This window comes from Hemiscyllium ocellatum, chromosome 45 (genome assembly GCF_020745735.1).
Source record: "Hemiscyllium ocellatum isolate sHemOce1 chromosome 45, sHemOce1.pat.X.cur, whole genome shotgun sequence".
NCBI classification, from domain to species: Eukaryota; Metazoa; Chordata; class Chondrichthyes; order Orectolobiformes; family Hemiscylliidae; genus Hemiscyllium; species Hemiscyllium ocellatum.
In genome coordinates, this window is record NC_083445.1 from 4,926,449 (window position 1) to 4,945,755 (window position 19,307).

A 19,307-nucleotide genomic window follows, 5' to 3' on the forward strand; every position below is an offset into this window, starting at 1 on the left:
ATATTTGCCAGGAATTGGTGTTGGAGAGACTGTTAGGTCTGTAGATTGATAAGTCCCCGGGGCCTGATGGTCTACATCCCAGGGAACTGAAGGAAGTGGCTCGGGAAACCGTGGATGCGTTGGTGATGATTTTCCAGAGTTCGATAGATTCGGGATCAGTTCCTGAGGATTGGAGAGTGGTTAATGTTGTACCACTTTTTAAGAAAGGTGGGAGAGAGAAAGCAGGAAATTATAGACCAGTTAGTCTGACCTCAATGGTGGGAAAGACGCTGGAGTCTATTATAAAGGATGAAATTACGGCACATCTGGATAGTAGTAACAGGATAGGTCAGAGTCAGCATGGATTTATGAAGGGGAAATCATGCTTGACTAATCTTCTGGAATTTTTTGAGGATGTAACTCTGAAGATGGACAAGGGAGATCCAGTAGATGTAGTGTACCTGGACTTTCAGAAAGCTTTTGATAAAGTCCCACATAGGAGGTTAGTGAGCAAAATTAGGGCACATGGTATTGGGGGCAAAGTACTAACTTGGATTGAAAGTTGGTTGGCTGATAGGAAACAAAGAGTAGTGATAAACAGCTCCATTTCGGAATGGCAGGCAGTGACCAGTGGGGTACCGCAGGGATCTGTACTGGGACCGCAGCTTTTTACAATATGTATTAGTGATATAGAAGATGGTATTAGTAATAACTTAGCAAATTTGTTGATGATACTAAGCTGGGTGGCAGGGTGAAATGTGAGGAGGGTGTTAGGAGATTACAGGGTGACCTGGACAAGTTAGGTGAGTGGTCAGCTGCATGGCAGATGCAGTTTAATGTGGATAAATGTATGGTTATCCACTTTGGTGGCAAGAACAGGAAGGCAGATTACTGCCTAAATGGAATCAATTTAGGTAAAGGGGCAGTACAGAGAGATCTGGGTGTTCTTGTACACCAGTCAATGAAGGTAAACATGCAGGTACAGCAGGTAGTGAAGAAGGCTAATAGCATGCTGGCCTTCATAACAAGAGGGATTGAGTATAGAAGCAAAGAGGTTCTTCTGCAGCTGTACAGGGCCCTGGTGAGACCACACCTGGAGTATTGTGTGCAGTTCTGGTCTCCAAATTTGAGGAAAGACATTCTGGCTATTGAGGGAGTGCAGCGTAGGTTCACGAGGTCAATTCCTGGAATGGAGGGATTACTTTACACTGAAAGACTGGAGCGCGACTGGGCTTGTATACCCTTGAGTTTAGAAGACTGAGAGGGGATCTATTTGAGACATATAAGATTATTAAAAGATTGGACACTCGGGCAGCAGGAAACATGTTTCCGCTGATGGGTGAGTGCCGAACCAGAGGACACAGCTTAAAAATACGGGGTAGACCATTTAGGACAGAGATTAGGAGAAACTTCTTCACCCAGAGAGTGGTGGCTGTGTGGAATGCTCTGCCCCAGAGGGCAGTGGAGGCCCAGTCTCTGGATTCATTTAAGAAAGAGTTGGATAGAGCTCTCAAGATAGTGGAATCAAGGGTTATGGAGATAAGGCAGGAACAGGCTATTGATTAAGGATGATCAGCCATGATCATATTGAATGGTGGCGCAGGCTCGAAGGCAGAATGGCCTACTCCTGCACCTATTGTCTATTGTCTATTGCTCGATTGTATGTTGTCCTTCTGCTCTGTGTCATTGTGGGCTCCCAATCTATAAGATTGGTTATCCAGGCAAGTCATGCAATGTTAATCTACTTACAAAGCCTGGTTCGAAAAGAGGGCAGAAGATGTTAGGGAAATCAGGATGGGCATTCTAAACATAGATTCAGCCCTAAATATGGCTCCATTTCTTGGCTCACTTTGTGTGGTTTAATGATGGCCTTGTCATCCCTGCCTTTAACCGCTGTCTCTCGATGTTTGACCACAGGAAAGTCGCTTCACTGCGCTGCAAGAAGACCATAAGGAATTGCTGCTCTCCATCAAGGGGCTGAGGGACAGTCACAAACCAACAAACTCCAACCACGTCGCCCCGTCCAGCTCCACACCCAAGGCTCCATCCGAACCGAATCCTGCACCCCAGGCCAACCCCAAGACACCTCCTGCCCCTGTCGAGGTCCAGGTTGTGGAGAACGGTCAAGTGGAGATCGACGGTTGCTAGGAACCGCCACCGACCCTTTCAGAATTGTGTTTCTCCTCCCTCTAGCCCCCCACAGATCAGCACGAGCTGGGAAATGTCATCCTCCTCCTTCCATTCCTGCACTAATGTAACTTTTGACGTTGCTGTTCATCTTCTTGGTACCAGAGGATTGGGTCTGAAGTCTAACAGACATAGTGACTGGCACCCACTCAACATGTTGACATTATTGTCGACCCCATCATGAATGGCAGGGCAAGGATAGGGTGGAGGGCACAGAGATGGCAGGTTTTTGACTCAACCCAGTTGTGAAATGATATGGAGGGTACCACACAGACACAGGCCATTTGGCCCATTTTGTTCCAAATATGCCTTCTCATGAGGTAATGTTCTGGGGACCCAGGTTCAAACCCGGACACACCTGATGACGGAATTTGAATTCAATAAAAATCTGGAACTAAGAGTCTAATGATGACCATAAATCCATTCTTGATTGCTGGAAAAACCCATCTGGGTCACTAATGTCCTTACCTGGTCGGGCCTCCATGTGACTCCAGACCCACAGCAAAGTGATTGACTCTTAACTGCCTTCTGGGCAATTAGGGATGGGCAATAAATGCTGGGCCCAACTAGCGACACCCTCATCTAATGACTGAATGCAAAGAAATCCCACTTTATCTCACCCCATCAGTCTAACCAGAAGGTCTCATTCAAGGAACGTACAAAGTTGGAACCATTGAGTCCCATTGAAGCGATTGTTTCCATGTTTAGATTATGGTGTTGTATCTTAAGTTCTCCCCTGTATTTCCTGCATATTTCCAGAGCTCCGTTATAAAGAACAAAGTCACTCTGCTTTATCCAGTTACTCCCCTGGTGGGCACTGCCTTATATTGACAAATCGAAGCAAAAAACTCCACCAGGTCTCTCATGTGTGCATTACATCTTGCTCCAAAGAGAGATCCTTTTAGAGAAAAAAAATGTTTTTTTTTATTCTTGGGATGTGTTTGTGTAGACCAGTGTTTCTTGCCCAACGCTGATTTTCCTGGAGGAAGTGGCAGTGAGCTGCCTTCCTGAACCCGCTGCGCTCCACGTGGTGTGGGTACATCAGTTCGGGATATATCGACCCAGTGACATTTAGCTGTACCTCACAGAGATCAAACTGGGGAGATTCTGCCTGCGGAGGGGGTGACATTTTGGTATCAAAGGGAACATTTTGTGAACAGCACAATGTAACATTTCTGTACGTTTGTATAAAAGTATGAGCTCCGTGTGGTAAAATATCAGCAGAATCGAATGCTTCATAGCTTGATCGTGAAATGGAAGATTCTGTGTTTGTCTGCGCTGTTCTAGCAAGTAAATGCGATGTCAATGTAGAATTAAGAGTCAAATGATGACTAGGGTTCCATTGCTGATTGTCAGAAAGACCCATCTGGTTCACTTGTTCATCTTATAATATGTCTTAAGGATCAGTTTCAAATCCTAGTTTATATGATATACAATCTCATTCTTGGTTACAACACGGCAGCACTAATTTTCATCTATTTGGCATCCCTAATGTCGCAAAATATTCCAAGGAAGTTTGCAAGAGCATTATCAGAGAGAAATTGTCATGTACGTAGATCACGGAGGCTAAAAATGGTTAACTTTTAATGAGAATCTTTCGAGACAGAGAGAGGTGGAGAAGAGAACGCTGAAACAAGATTAGACCATTCAGCCCTTTGACTGCTGTTCGATGAAGTTATTATCGGGGTGGGGGAGTGAGGGTAGATCCGGGTCTCAGAGTCTGAAGGCACAGCCGCTGATGCAGGGGGCCAGGGGGTTGGAGGGGGGTGAATCTGCACTGGGCAAGAGTTCTGTGGATCTGCAGCAGGTTTTGGGGCAGGAAGGATGAAGGCAATGGAAGGATTTAAAGACCAGAAGGAGGCATCAAAATTGAGGCATAATTGGGCTGAGAGCCAGTGTAGATCGACGTTCATGGGCATCGTGGGATTGACGCAATGGGAGATGGGGTTTGCTAAGTTTCGGATCGGCTTACATTCACAGAGGTTGGAAGACCAGCCATTGCAATAGTCAAGGTGAGAGGTATAAAAGGTTGTGCCAAAGGGTTTCAACAGCAGGTTATCGGAGGAAGGGAGAGATAGAGTCACACCGGGACCGCGTACCAAACTGAGGTTTGTTCAGGGCTCCCAGGTACAGGAGCCACTGGAGAGCAGATGTAGATAAGTTTGATTTTCACACTTGGCACAAAAGTCCCCAATTACTCAGCAGGTCGAGCATCACTCATTCTCTTGCTTCAGACAATTAGGAAAGGGTTCTTCACCAAAGTGTGTCGATGTGAGACACTGCTTTGGGAAAGTCACCCACGCCATGAGCCGCTATTTGCTGAGGAAGCAGTGTGTGACCACCATCTCATGAGGAAGAGCAAGCAGAAACTGTCCATGTCTCCCTCACCATTCCGGCTGTGGGGTTGTCGGAAACTCTGTTTGGCGTCATGAGGGACATCTCAAACTGTTAATAAATGGTGATGATTGTACAGTTAATGTTTGACTCTGCAAAGTTTCTTCTGTACATTCGGCTGATCAAAAAACTATATTGGTCTTGACGCTGCCAGTTGGTTATCAAAACAAAAGACTCAATGTCTGTTTATGTCTTTGGTCATGGTCTGAAATTTTAATGGATCCCAGAAGATCCAATCACAGGTAAGTCTTGAGTGGAATTCCTGTCCTACGTCTGGGAATATTATTCCATGTCTCTCATACATGACCGGATTCATGTTAAAGTTCAGCATCTAATGTTGGAACTCTCTCCCCCTCAAATTATCTTCTTTCTCCAATACTGTTCCTCTCTTCCTTTTAGGGATAGCATGGTGGCTCAGTGGTTAGCACTGCTGCCTCACAGCACCACAGACCCACGTTCGATTCCAGCCTCAGGTGACTGTCTGTGTGTGGAGTTTGCACATTCTCCCCGTGTCTGTGTGGGGCTTCATCAAAGGGCCTCTGGGTTTCGTCCTTGATTTTGTCTTACAGTCCAAAGGTTATGCAGTTTAGGTGGATTGGCCACACTCAATTGCTCCGTAGTGTCAAGGGATTTGCCGTCGAGGTGGATTAGCCATGGGGAAGGTAAGGCTACAGATGTGGGAGGCGGGGTAGGTGGCTGGGTGTGATGCTTTTTGGTGGGTCAGTGTGGAGTTGATGGGCTGAATGGCCTGCTTCTACACTGTAGGGATTCTATGATTATCCACATTGCACATGTTTAATATTCTGAAAGGAAGGATTGAGGCGATTATAGAGCGGGACTTTTTTCTCCCCCCTGAAGTTAGGGAATAGTAAAGGACCAAGAGGAGTCCATTCAGCCCTTTGAGTCTGTTCCATTCTTCTTTTGGATCATGGGCTGTTCTGAATCATCGCTCCACTTTAATGCCCCTGCCTAATAAAGTCTACCCGCCTGGGTTGGATCTTCCCACCTCAGGTGGTGTAAACATACTGGGGTTGTGCATGGACGGCATGGTGGCACAGTGGTTAGCACTGCTGCCTCACAGCGTCAGAGACCCGGGTTCAATTCCCGCCTCAGGCTTCTCTCTGTGTGGAGTTTGCACGTTATCCCCGTGTCTGCGTGGGTTTCCTCCGGGTGCTCCGGTTTCCTCCCACAGTCCAAAAATGTGCAGGTTAGGTGAATTGCCCGTAGTGTTAGGTGAAGGGGTAAATGAATGGGTCTGGGTGAGTTGCGCTTCGGTGGGTCAGTGTGGACTTGTTGGGCCGAAGGGCCTGTTTCCACACTGTGAGTACGTGTGTGTGCGTGGCAGTGTGTGTATGTGTATGTGTATGTGTATGTGTGTGAGTGTGTGAGTATGTGTATGTGTGGTGCGTGTGTCTGTGTGTAAGTGTCAGTGTGTGAGAGTGTGTGTGTGCGCGCGAGTGTGTATGTGTGTGCGAGTATGTGTGCGCGGGTATGTGTGCGTGTGTATGTATGTGTGCGTGTGTGTATGTATGTGTGTGTGTGTGTGAATTGGCCATGCTAAATTGTCCTTAGTGTTAGGTGAAGGGGTAAATGAATGGGTCTGGGTGAGTTGCGCTTTGGCGGGTCGGTGTGGACTTGTTGGGCCGAACGGCTTGTTTCCACACTGTGAGTAGTCTAATCTAATCACCAGTCCTACAGGAATGGGACCCTCTCCCTTTCACTGTGTGTCAATGTGATTGTAGACAATGTTCTCATCAGACACCTTACCCCTGGCTGTGTTAACTCTGATCTGGTGGACACCCTGCCCAATGCCTTTGACTCATCAATGAATTTCAATGCCCCATGGACTTTGGAACTGAGTGAATGTTGGAACGAGATTCCAATGATGACAAATCCTCGTTTAACAAATGAGAGGCAGATGAAATCCTCAACTCTGCTCAAAGGTCGTGCAGAGTCCCCAAAGAGTGAGGGCAACGAGGTCAGGAGTGAGGTTAACGTGACAACCACGGGCCTGAACTCAAATTGTGCTTTAAAGGAGTACAACTGAAGGATGGAAAGGGCAAACGATTGGACTGAAACCAACCAGAGGATGGCTAAGTGCCATTTTGTTTCATGGAAGGTTTCTCTCTTCATGGCCTAGTGAGTTTTCACACACTAATGTCTCAATTGTGCCACACCACCACAGCAGCAAGCTTATCCTGTAGTCCCACCCACCACCAGAATCTCCCAGGATCCCTGGCACCGGCGCCATCTTTGAACTGCAGCCATGCACCGAGTCAGTATTGAAGGTCAGGGTTACCCGTCACTGAATATCTAGTGGGAGAGCGAGTATAATCTCGTGCTTCTCATGGTACACAGCTGAACACTTCATTGCAAGGACAACTGGACACTTGCCTATGTATCGCTGTTATCACAACGGGCCACACAACTCACCTGACCAATTCATCTTACCTTCCAACTACCTCTCAGTCAGTGTGAATCTCTGGGTCAGTGTGTATCTCTGGGTCTGTGTTTATCTCTGGATCAGTGTTTATCTCTGGGTCAGTGTGTATCTCTGGGTTAGTGTTTATCTCTGGATCAGTGTGTATCTCTCAGTCAGTGTGTACTCTCAGTCAGTATTTATCTCTGGGTCAGTGTTTATCTCTGGGTCAGTGTGTATCCCTGGGTTAGTGTGTATCCCTGGGTCAGTGTTTATCTCTGGGTCAGTCTGTATCTCTCAGTCAGTGTTTATCTCTGGGTCAGTGTTTATCTCTGGGTCAGTCTGTATCTCTCAGTCAGTGTTTATCTCTGGGTCAGTGTTTATCTCTGTGTCAGTGTGTATCTCTCAGTCAGTGTGTACTCTCAGTCAGTGTTTATCTCTGGGTCAGTGTTTATCTCTGGGCCTGTGTTTATCTCTGGGTCAGTGTTTATCTCTGGGTCAGTGTGTACTCTCAGTCAGTGTTTATCTCTGGGTCAGTGTGTATCTCTGGGTCAGTGTTTATCTCTGGGTCAGTGTGTACCTCTGGGTCAGTGTGTACTCTCAGTCAGTGTTTATCTCTGGGTCAGTGTTTATCTCTGGGCCTGTGTTTATCTCTGGGTCAGTGTTTATCTCTGGGTCAGTGTGTACTCTCAGTCAGTGTTTATCTCTGGGTCAGTGTGTATCTCTGGGTCAGTGTTTATCTCTGGGTCAGTGTGTACCTCTGGGTCAGTGTGTACTCTCAGTCAGTGTTTATCTCTGGGTCAGTGTGTATCTCTCAGTCAGTGTTTATCTCTGGGTCAGTGTGTATCTCTGGGTCAGTGTTTATCTCTGGATCTGTGTTTATCTCTGTGTCAGAGTGTATCTCTGGGTCAGTGTTTATCTCTGGGTCAGTGTGTATCCCTGGGTTAGTGTGTATCCCTGGGTCAGTGTTTATCTCTGGGTCAGTCTGTATCTCTCAGTCAGTGTTTATCTCTGGGTCAGTGTTTATCTCTGTGTCAGTGTGTATCTCTCAGTCAGTGCGTATCTCTCAGTCAGTGTGTACTCTCAGTCAGTGTTTATCTCTGGGTCAGTGTTTATCTCTGGGCCTGTGTTTATCTCTGGGTCAGTGTTTATCTCTGGGTCAGTGTGTACTCTCAGTCAGTGTTTATCTCTGGGTCAGTGTGTATCTCTGGGTCAGTGTTTATCTCTGGGTCAGTGTGTACCTCTGGGTCAGTGTGTACTCTCAGTCAGTGTTTATCTCTGGGTCAGTGTGTACTCTCAGTCAGTGTTTATCTTTGGGTCAGTGTGTATCTCTGGGTCAGTGTTTATCTCTGGGTCAGTGTTTATCTCTGGGCCTGTGTTTATCTCTGGGTCAGTGTTTATCTCTGGGTCAGTGTGTATCTCTGGGTCAGTGTGTATCTCTGGGTCAGTGTTTATCTCTGGGTCAGTGTGTACTCTCAGTCAGTGTTTATCTCTGGGTCAGTGTGTATCTCTGGGTCAGTATTTATCTCTGGGTCAGTGTGTACCTCTGGGTCAGTGTGTACTCTCAGTCAGTGTTTATCTCTGGGTCAGTGTGTATCTCTGGGTCAGTGTTTATCTCTGGGTCAGTGTGTACCTCTGGGTCAGTGTGTACTCTCAGTCAGTGTTTATCTCTGGGTCAGTGTGTATCTCTGGGTCAGTGTTTATCTCTGGGTCAGTGTGTACCTCTGGGTCAGTGTGTACTCTCAGTCAGTGTTTATCTTTCGGTCAGTGTTTATCTCTGGGTCAGTGTGTACTCTCAGTCAGTGTTTATCTCTGGGTCAGTGTTTATCTCTGGGTCAGTGTTTATCTCTCGGTCAGTGTTTATCTCTGTGTCAGTGTTTATCTCTCAGTCAGTGTTTATCTCTCGGTCAGTGTTTATCTCTGGGTCAGTGTGTATCTCTTAGTCGGTGTTTATCTCTGGATCAGTGTTTATCTCTGTGTCAGTGTTTATCTCTCGGTCAGTGTTTATCTCTTGCTCAGTGTTTTTCTCTGGGTTGTCTCTGGGTCAGTGTGTATCTCTGGGTCAGTGTTTATCTCTGGGTCAGTGTGTATCTCTGGGTCAGTGTTTATCTCTCGGTCAGTGTTTATCTCTGGGTCTGTGTTTATCTCTCGGTCAGTGTGTATCTCTGTGTCAGTGTTTTTCTCTGGGTTGTCTCTGGGTCTGTGTTTATCTCTGGGTCAGTGTTATGTTTTATCCAATGACCACAATAGCCCAGCATCTTCTCATATACAGGCGGTCTTTATAATATTTCAATCCACTCACGTGTATTCAGCAACAACAAAGGCCAGCCATCGGAAGCTGCTGTCACTGGATAGCGCCTGCTCGCCATGTCCATGTGTGAGAGACCCTCTGGCCTGGAGCTGAGTGTCCATCAGCCTCTGGTGGTGTTGGAGTAGCCCATCCCATTGTACTCTCTCTCTGACGGTGAGGTCTCTCCTGCCTAACGCTCTGCTCTCCCTCCTCAGATAACCACTCCTGCTCCCCCTGCTGTTCAGCATCCATCACGCCAGCTCTTTGACCCATCTGCCCCCTCTGGGGCTTACTGCAAGGCTTTGGGGTGACCTGACCCATCTCCCCCACCCCCTCCCCATCCCCAAGTGGAGACCTGGAGGTCCCCTGATGGTTTGTGCTGGGTGTGTAGGACTGATCGTGGCTCTGTCCCAGGAGCCCCTGACCCTGACCACCCCAGCTCTTTCATCACATGATGCCTCTGATTAGTTGTACACCCTGCCTTCCCACCTCCCGAAGTGATGGCCTCTCCATCCGAGAGGGCTACATCTTTCCGCGTTGAGAGAGGGTCATTTGGCTGAAGCAGGTATAATCTGTTTGTCCTGTCCTGCTGGGACTTGGGCCGGGTGTGGGATTGATGGGGCACAGTACTGTACGACATGGCGCCCACGCCCTTGGCTGAGACAACCATCACTATCTGCTTGCACTAAACAGCAAGGCAGGGATGCAACTGATTGGGCAAAATGCCAACATTCATGACAGAGGTTGAGTGGACAGTGAGTGAGGGAGTGCTGAGACCCTCTGAGCACAGCGTCTGTCCCTCTGTGTAGTTATAGTGAGAGATCCCAGGCTGCTCCAAAGCACAGAACGTACTATGCATGGATTGGTATGTGCCAGGATAAAGGGGTGAGGCCGGTACATCTCAATGTCAATGTCTGTGGACATGGGTTACGTGCCCCTATTGCACACAGAGTGTGCCCTGTGACGTGATGCTGGGTGTCCAAGATGGAGGATGAACTGTAGTCACCAAGTACCCGCTCAGATGGTCATGCCAGGGGTTGTCAATGTTTAGTTTCTAACTGGCAGTTGGGAGGTTGGGTGATTGCATACCAATGAAGGGAGACTAAGCAAGAACCAAACTTTTAGTAGGTGATTATCCTTGGAACTAGGCATCTCACCGCTCACCAATGAGTAACCGATCTCACTACTCAACACTTGCTTGGACAATGGGATGGTTGGGTCTTGATGTTGAGAGGTTCCTCGCTGGCCACCTGCTGACCACCTCACCATGGACCCTGTCTTTCACAGGGTGAGAAGAGAAGTAACGAATGAAGTAATTGATTGAGGAGGGACAGCTGTTAAGCAATTGGAACCATTCTCCTTGAAGGAGAAGGTAAGGGGTTAAGAAACATTGACTGTTTCGATCGGGTAAATGAGGGGAAGCTGATCCTGGTGCAGACAAACAGTTATGGTTAGTTCGTAAAAGAACCACAGGGGAAATAAATCGTGAGCTGTTCTGCTTTGGAATGAACTCAGTCATGGAGACAGGTTCAGCTTCCAAACGTGAATTGGACAGGGACATGTTGAACAAGGCCAGACTGGGGAAAGGCCAGGAAGGATGCGGCTAATCGGGTCCCTCTCTCCGACAGCCAGCATAGAGGTGATAGGCCGAATCGACTCATTCTGCGTTGGGATTCAGTTGGTGGGAGCCATGCAGTACCAGGTTTTGAGCTATGCTGCGTTCATTGGGAGTTGGACGTGGGATTGAAATCTCACTTGACTCGAGAGCAATTGAATTATGTGTGTGCATGCGTGCACGTGCAGGTGTGTGCATGTGTGTCTCTGTGTGTGTGCATGTGTATGTGTCTCTGTGTGTGACTGTGTGTGTCTGTGCATGTGAGTGTGTGTGTGCATGTGTGTCTGTGTGTGTGCGTGTGTCTGTGCGCATGTGCATGTGTGTGTGCATGTGTGTTGTGTCTGTGTGTGTGTGTTTGTGTGTGTATGTGTGTCTGCGTCTGTGTGTTTGTGTGTGTTATGTCTGTGTGTGTATGTTTGTGTGTGTCCCTGTATATGTGTGTCTGTATGTATGTGTGTCTGTGTCTGAGTGTTTGTGTGTGTTATGTCTGTGTGTGAGTGTTTGTGTGTGTCTCTGTGTATGTATGTGTGTGTATGTGTGTCTGTGTCTGTGTGCTTGTGTGTTATCTCTGTGTGTGTGTTTGTGTGTGTTATGTCTGTGTGTGAGTGTTTGTGTGACTGTGTGTGTCTGTGTGTGTGTCTTTGTGTGTGTTATGTCTGTGTGTGTGTTTGTGTGTGTCTCTGTGTGTGCATGTGTGTGTGTATGTGTGCCTGTGTCTGTGTGTTTGTGTGTTATGTCTGTGTGTGTGAGTGCGTGTGTTATGTCTGTGTGTGTGTTTGTGTGTGTATTTGTGTGTGTATGTGTGCCTATGTCTGTGTTTTTGTGTGTGTTATGTCTGTGTGTGTGAGTGTTTATGTGTGTTATGTCTGTGTGTGAGTGTTTGTGTCTGTGTGTATGTCTTTGTGTGTGTTATGTCTGTGTGTGAGTGTTTGTGTGACTGTGTGTGTCTGTGTGTGTGTCTTTGTGTGTGTTATGTCTGTGTGTGTGTTTGTGTGTGTCTCTGTGTGTACGTGTGTGTGTGTATGTGTGCCTGTGTCTGTGTGTTTGTGTGTGCTATGTCTGTGTGTGTGAGTGTTTGTGTGTGTTATGTCTGTGTGTGTGTTTGTGTGTGTATGTGTGTGTGTATGTGTGCCTGTGTCTGTGTGTGTTATGTCTGTGTGTGTGAGTGTTTGTGTGTGTGTGTGTGTTATGTCTCTGTGTGTGTATGTGTTATGTCTTTGTGTGTGTTTGTGTGTGTATGTGTGTTTGTGTGTGTGTGTGTGTATGTGTGCCTGTGTCTGTGTGTTTGTGTGTTATGTCTGTGTGTGTGAGTGTTTGTGTGTGTGCCTGTGTCTGCGTGTCTGTGTGTGTTATGTCTGTGTGTGTATGTGTGTGTGTGCCTCCGTGTGTGTGTCTGTGTGTGTGCGCGTGCGTGAAGCCCACTCACTGGCTGTGATAAATGCTTTCCAAAGGTCAGACTGCCTCCTCCACTAGAACAAGCCAGTCTGAGATTGGAAGGAAGCTGCTGGGGAAGCTTGATGCAATGGGCCTTTCTCTTACTCACATCCAGGAAAAAACTGACAAAACTCTCTGAGCTCAAACATCTCCTCCCCAGCCCACTGCTCCCCATGTTGAGGAATATAAAGCGAATGAGTAAGGGTAAAACTGTAAAGCAGAGATCATTTCTGATAACAGTCCTTTTTTTGCTGGTACTCACTAAGATAAGCGAATCACAGGAAGTGCAGGAGATAATATCTCTTAGAAAACCTGCGTTCGGAGCGCAGCATGATGCACGAAGCAGACATTGAAGGTCCTGCCCACTTGTACCCTGAGCTCAATTGGAGCACCTCGCTAGAAAGGGCAGACTCAGTTGGCCAGGTCCTTGCCATGTCAGAGACTATGCCTCATGAGCCAACGTACACCAACTTCCATATTCTCCAGGACCACAGGGAGACGGAGACCATCTACAACAACTGCGATATCCACCGGCAGAGCAGTGGCCGGGCAGGAAGATCCCAAGGTAAAGAGTGGGTCTTGGGACCACCGCGTGCCACCACCCCTCCCCCACCCTCTCCTTCCCCCCACCCCCCCCCAACCAAACAGCTCCTAATGTGGGGGGGAATCACAGTTCAATCTGACTGGACCGTTTCTAATCCTGAGGGAGTGTTGATAGGTGGATGGAGAGAAGCCATTTCGAGCGTTGGGTGAGAGAGGACGTTCTGTCCCCCACAGGGAGCGCAAACGTGTCAGAATGTTTCACAAAAAGTGCTGTCTTTTATTTTTCAACACGGTAAGGTGTTGAAAGGACTGCCCAGGTCGGGAGCAGGTTCACTAGTCACTGTCTGAAGGGAATCAGGGAAAGGCTTAGTGATGGAGCAGTTAGCGGGGCACTTGTATAGAGGGGGCTTGGCAGGGAGCTGAAAGGATGGATGCAGGACTGACGCCAACACGATGCTTCCAATCATCTTCCCTGATATTTCCTTCCCCACTGTTGCCAAATCTGCTTCTCGAGTTCTGTACGTTAGAGATCGCAATAACTGACTGTGTTTAAAAAAAACAATTCCCTTCACCCCCTCTCTCTGCTTCAGTTTTCAGTTACGTTAAAGCTGTCTCCCCCAGACTTCCAACCCTCCTGTCATTGCAAACTGTTTCCCTTCACTCACTCTATCCAAGTCCTTCCAAGTAACTACGATCGTTTTACGGGTGTCTGTAGTGGCGCACTTTGAAGATGTTGAGATGTTGCTGGAGGACAGCCCTAGCTTCTCATCTCTTCTTGCGTGGTGGCAGGGAAAAGCAAGAGGTGACTAGCTTTCTCTTGTCTGAACACTTCCACCATCCAGGACGGAGGGAATGCAGGATTTGCAAATGGTGCAAGACTATTAGTTCCTTGAAAGTGCAGTCCCAGGTGGACAGGATGGTGAAGAAGACGTTTAGAACTTTATTAGTCAGTGCACTGAATACAGGAGTTGGGAGGTCATGTTGCAGCTGTACAGGACATGGGTTAGGCCACTTTTAGAATTCTGCATGCAATTCTGGTCTCCCTGCTATAGGAAGGATGTTGTGAAACTTGAAAGGGTTCAGAGAATATTGCCAGGGTTGGAGAAGCTGAACAGTCTGGGGCTGTTTTCCCTGGAGCGTCAGATGCTAAGGGTTGGCCTTATAGAGGTTTATAATATCATGAGGGGCACAGTTAGAATGAATAGACAAGGTCTTTTCCCCAGAGTAGGGAAGTTCAAAACTTAAAGTCATAGGTTTAGGGTGAGAGGGGAAAGATATAAAAGAGACCTAAGGGGCAACTTTTTCACACAGAGGGTGGTCCGTATATGGAATGAGCTGCCAGAGGATGTGGTGGAGGCTGGTACAATTACAACATTTAAGAGGCATGTGGATGGGTATATGAATAGGAAGGGTTTGGAGGGATGTGGGATGAATGCAGGCAAATGGGACTAGATTAATTCAGGATAACTGGTCAGCATGGACGGGTTGGACCGAAGGGTCTGTTTCTGTGCTGTACATCTCTATGGCTCTATTCTTGATGGAGTTGACCGATAAATTTCCTAATTTGAGCGGCAACGTTGTGGTGTTTTACATGAAAAATCAATCTTTTTAATAAGGGGTGGCACCAGCTGAGCGATTTTAAGTGGGCGATATTTCAAAGGCAGTTTTCTGCTCTTCTGTCACGGAGATATTTCACTGAACAACCTGAGGAACAAAGAAAGCACGGGGATTGATCTGAGATATTGTAGAAAACCCTTTTTGTCCGGTGATGTAGGATTCGCAGGTTCCCACATAAAAAGGCACATTTTGGGCGAGGTTATCGTCTTAAACACAACGCGTAAAAAGATACCGACGGCGAGATGAGTCGGATCCCAGAGTGTGTGAGAAAAGAGGAGCATTTTGTTGGTGGTAACATGTTTCTTTGTAGAGTGTGATGTGGGAATGACCAAAGGACGACAAATCGAATGGCCACTGTTCCCATCCATGACTTCAAAGGGCTAGAAATCAGAGCGGGTTTGAGACACGGTTTCTGGGAAGGGCAGCAACCAGTCTGTCAGATTAGATCCAAATGTTGCTCGGTGAAATTCTCAGTTAGGGATTAAAACTCATAAACAATTAAACAAAAAAAAACACTAACAAACACAGAAATTGCTGGAAAAGCTCAGCAGGTCTGGCAGCATCTGTGGAGAGAAATCAGAGTTAACGTTTCAGGTTGAGTGACCCTTCCTCAGAAGGGTCAGAAATCTCTAGTTTATTAAAATTTGAGTAATTTATGCTTTATTCCAGGACAATGTTGGTAACTGTATTGGTTAAAAGTTTGACAGTGTACGAGGGCGGCACGGTGGCACAGTGGTTAGCACTGCTGCCTCACAGCGCCTGTAGACCCGGGTTCAATTCCCGACTCAGGCGACTGACTGTGTGGAGTTTGCACGTTCTCCCCGTGTCTGCGTGGGTTTCCTCCGGGTGCTCCAGTTTCCTCCCACAGTCACAAAGATGTGCGGATCAGGTGAATTGGCCACGCTAAATTGCCCGTAGTGTTAGGTAAGGGGTAATGTAGGGGTATGGGTGGGTTGCGCTTCGGCGGGTTGGTGTGGACTTGTTGGGCCGAAGGGCCTGTTTCCACACTGTAAGTCTAATCTAATCTAAAACCAAATGTATCGAACTTTATCCAACATCTAACACCATTTTAATTGCACCACCCAGTCACAGATCAACGCGAAACCAATTGTTTATAGATAATGTTTGAAAGTATATAGCATTGAGGGAACTCTAAATCCAACCTTGATCTGAGGGAAAGAGAGACAGGGACTGGCTTGTTGTATTGAGAGTTATTGTTAGAATAACCCACTGGATAATGCCGCCTATTTTGCCTTTTGGCAGAATTTCTAACAGTCAAATTGCTCTATTTTTATGGTAAATCAGTTTCCACTGACCTTTCTCCCACTGAAAAAGGTGAACGTTTGGGTAAATTTGGAGTAATTTTGGTCACAGCCTTGCGGTGGAAAACCGGGGAATGCAGAGTCCGGAAGCCTTTGTTCCCGTTGCCTGGAGGTTTGTGCTGGAACTGGGTCAGGAGAAGGGGAGAACTGTCTGATTAATTTGTATAGATGCACTATAGAAAGCATCCTATCCGGATGTTTCACGGCTTGGGACGGCAACTGTTCTGCTCTGGGCCGTAAGAAACGAGAGGGAGTTGTGAACACAGCCCAGCCCGTCACATAATCCAGCCTCTCATCTATGGATTCCATCTCTACTTCGGGAAAACAGCCTACATCATCAAAGACCCCTCCCACCCTGGTTACACCCTTTTCCAACCTCTTCTGTTGGATAGAACATACAAAAGCTTAAACAGACGTACCAACAGATTTCAGAAAAACTCCTTCCCTGCTGTTATTAGACTTCTGAATGGACCTCTCAAGATTCCAATTTAATGTAGATCTCAGTCTCCTTGCCCTGCCTCTGCACCTGTTACACTGTATTCCTCACCCTGTGCTATTACCCCAATTCACTTTGTACGCTATGATCTGCCTGTACTGAATGCCATTCAAAGCTTTGCAACAAAAAAAAATCAAATTACACCAAATCAAAAGAACTACACCCCCCAGGAGCTTTAACTGTCCTTGCACAATATAAATCTTTGATACTGACTGCATTACAGACACCTTATTTATTTTGACATATTGTTATAAAGATATTATATGATGAAAGAATCCATTCAGTTCACATTACTATTAAACCAGAAAGGCAACTCAGCAACAGTGGAGAGTGTTAATGTGCAGAACGATTCCTCTTTGTAACCCCTCTCTCCACAGATGTTATAATACCCAGTGAGTTTCTCCAGGACTTTCTGATTTTAGTCCATGGTATTGCAACCATCTGTGAACACCCTCTATTAGGTGCTTGTTGCCCGTAAGTGTTCAAAGTTTGTGCGAAGATTTGTAGCTCGGGTGCTTGTTGACACAACAAGCACCCGAGCTACAAATCTTCGCACAAACTTTGAACCCTCTATTAGGGCCTAGTGGTATTATCACTAGACTATTAATCCAGAAACTCAGCTCATGTTCTGGAGCACGAGAGATGGTGGAAGTTGAAGTCAGTAAAGAATCTGGATTTAAGAGTCTAATGGTGACCATGAAACCGCTGATGTTGGAAAAAACCCCCATCTGGTTCACTAACGTCCTTTCGGGAAGGAAACTGCCATCCTGACCTGGTCTGGTCGACATGTGACTCCAGACCCACAGCAATATGGTTGACTCTTAACTGCCCTCTGGGCAATTAGGGATGGTCAATAAATGCTGGCTGAGCCAGTGATGTCCACACCCCATGAGTGAATCAGAAACAGAGACTGTTAATACAGTCGTAGATTCATCCAGCATGGAATCAGACCCTTCGGTCCAACCAGTCCATGCTGACCCTAATCCCAAACTAAACTAGTCCCACCTGCCTGTTCCTGGCCCATATCCCTCCAAACCTTTCCTATCCATGAACTTATCCAAATGTCTTTTAAACGTTGTAACTGTCCCACACCCACCACTTCCCCAGGAAGTTCATTCCACACATGAACCATCCTCTGGGTAAAAAAATTTTCCCCTTATGCCTTTTTTAAATCTCTCTCCTCTCACCTTAAAAATGTGCCCCCAGTTTTGAAACACCCCATTCCAGGGAGTGCACAACTACCATTAACTCGATCTATATCTCGCATTATTTTATAAATCCTATCAGAATCCACCTTGTGGGCGGCACGGTGGCACAGTGGTTAGCACTGCTGCCTCACAACGTCAGAGACCCGGGTTCAATTCCCGCCTCGGGCAACTGTCTGTGTGGTGTTTACACATTCTCTGCGTGGCTTTCCTCCGGGTGCTCCGGTTTCCCCCCACGTACCAAAAATGTGCAGGTTAGGTGAATTGGCCGTTCTAAATTGCCCGTAGTGTTAGGTGAAGGGGTAAATGTAATGGAATGGGTCCGAGTGGGTTGCCCTTCGGAGGGTCGGTATGGACTTGTTGGACCGAAGGGCCTGTTTCCACACTGTAAGTAATCTAATCAGATCATCTCTCAACCTCCTACAGTCCAGTGAAAAACATCTCAGCCTTTCTTTATAACTCAAATCTTCCATTCCTGGTAAATCTCTTCTTCATCATATCCTTCCTATAACTGGGTGACCAGAACTGGACACAGTACTCCAGCAGAGGTCTCACCAATATCCTGTACGACGTTACTTCCCAAATCCTGCACTTTCTTACTGTCAATCCTTAATCACGCCATTGCATCCTGCTCACATTCTGAACACTTCTCTCAAATCCCCTGGGAGCCTCCTCTATTTGAATTGAGTCTGGTCTCTCGTGACCTTAACATATAAAACCGGCCAAAGATCTGTTTAACACGTAGTAAAGGTCAAAGATAGTAATCTTCAATTAACTTTTTTTGTTTGTGGAAGTCTCTGATTCATGTTTTCATATTTTATGCCAACTTTTCTAATTAATGTACATTTTCCACTTTGATACCAGTGTCAGAGCACGCTGTGATTTGCGGAAAAGGATGTTTCTGTGATTCCTGAGAATTCTCCTCCTGTCCCTGGCCAATGTTCCTCCCTCATTAACATGATCAATGCCATGTGCATTCATATCACGCACAGAGCAGGGGGCCTTTCTGCCCCTTGTGGCTATGCTAGTCTGATTAGATTACTTACAGTGTGGAAACAGGCCCTTCGGCCCAACAAGTCCACACCAACCCACCACCCACCCATACCCCTACATTTACCCCTTACCTAACACTACGGGCAATTTAGCACGGCCAAATCACCTGACCCGCACATCTTTGGACAGTGGGAGGAAACCGGAGCACCCGGAGGAAACCCACGCAGACACGGGGAGAACGTGCAAACTCCACACAGTCTCCTGAGGCGGGAATTGAACCCAGGTTTCTGGTGCTGTGAGGCAGCAGTGCTAACCACCATGCCACCCAATCTTTCAGTCCTCTGAAAGATTGGTTTAATTAGTCACAGTTCCCTTTGCTCCTTCCCCAAGGCCCGGCAATTTTACTTTCTCTTTCCATTTCTAAATTTTCCTTTTGGAAATTGCGACTGAATCTGCTTTCAGTGGCTTTTCAGTGTGACTCAAACTGCAGCAACTCAGGAAGACCAATGGCCATGTGCACCGATAATCCAGAGACCCGGGTAACGGCCTGGGGACCAGATGGAAGAATTTGAATTTAATAAAAATCTGGAATTAGGAGTCTAATGATAACCATGTATCCATTGTCAGAAAAACCCATCTGTACTGTAAGGAAGGAAATCTACCCTGTCCGGCTTCCATGTGACTCCAGACCTCCAGCAATGGGGTCGACTCTTGATTGCCCTCTGTGCAGTTAGGGATGGGCAATAAATGTTGGTCTGTCTAGTGTCATCCTCATCTTGTGAACGGAATAAAGAAAGCTGTGAGGAGGAAAGA

The 19,307-nt window shown here is 46.9% G+C and overlaps 2 protein-coding genes across 4 annotated transcripts in view; both read left to right on the forward strand.

Moving 5' to 3' along the window:
• The window catches only part of LOC132835941 (ras GTPase-activating protein nGAP-like), a 102,523-nt gene extending 97,880 nt beyond the window's left edge, over positions 1-4,643 (forward strand). For all 3 annotated transcript variants that reach the window (XM_060855070.1, XM_060855071.1, XM_060855072.1), the window contains one exon: positions 1,897-4,643. In XM_060855070.1, coding sequence (XP_060711053.1) covers positions 1,897-2,127 — 231 coding nt within the window. In that variant the 3' untranslated portion in view covers positions 2,128-4,643. The remainder of the gene's footprint in view (positions 1-1,896) is intronic.
• Positions 4,644-12,600: 7,957 nt separating this feature from the next.
• Positions 12,601-19,307, forward strand: part of LOC132835826 (uncharacterized) — a 40,228-nt gene continuing 33,521 nt past the window's right edge. The window contains exon 1 of the mRNA XM_060854918.1: positions 12,601-12,883. Coding sequence (XP_060710901.1) covers positions 12,649-12,883 — 235 coding nt within the window. The 5' untranslated portion in view covers positions 12,601-12,648. The remainder of the gene's footprint in view (positions 12,884-19,307) is intronic.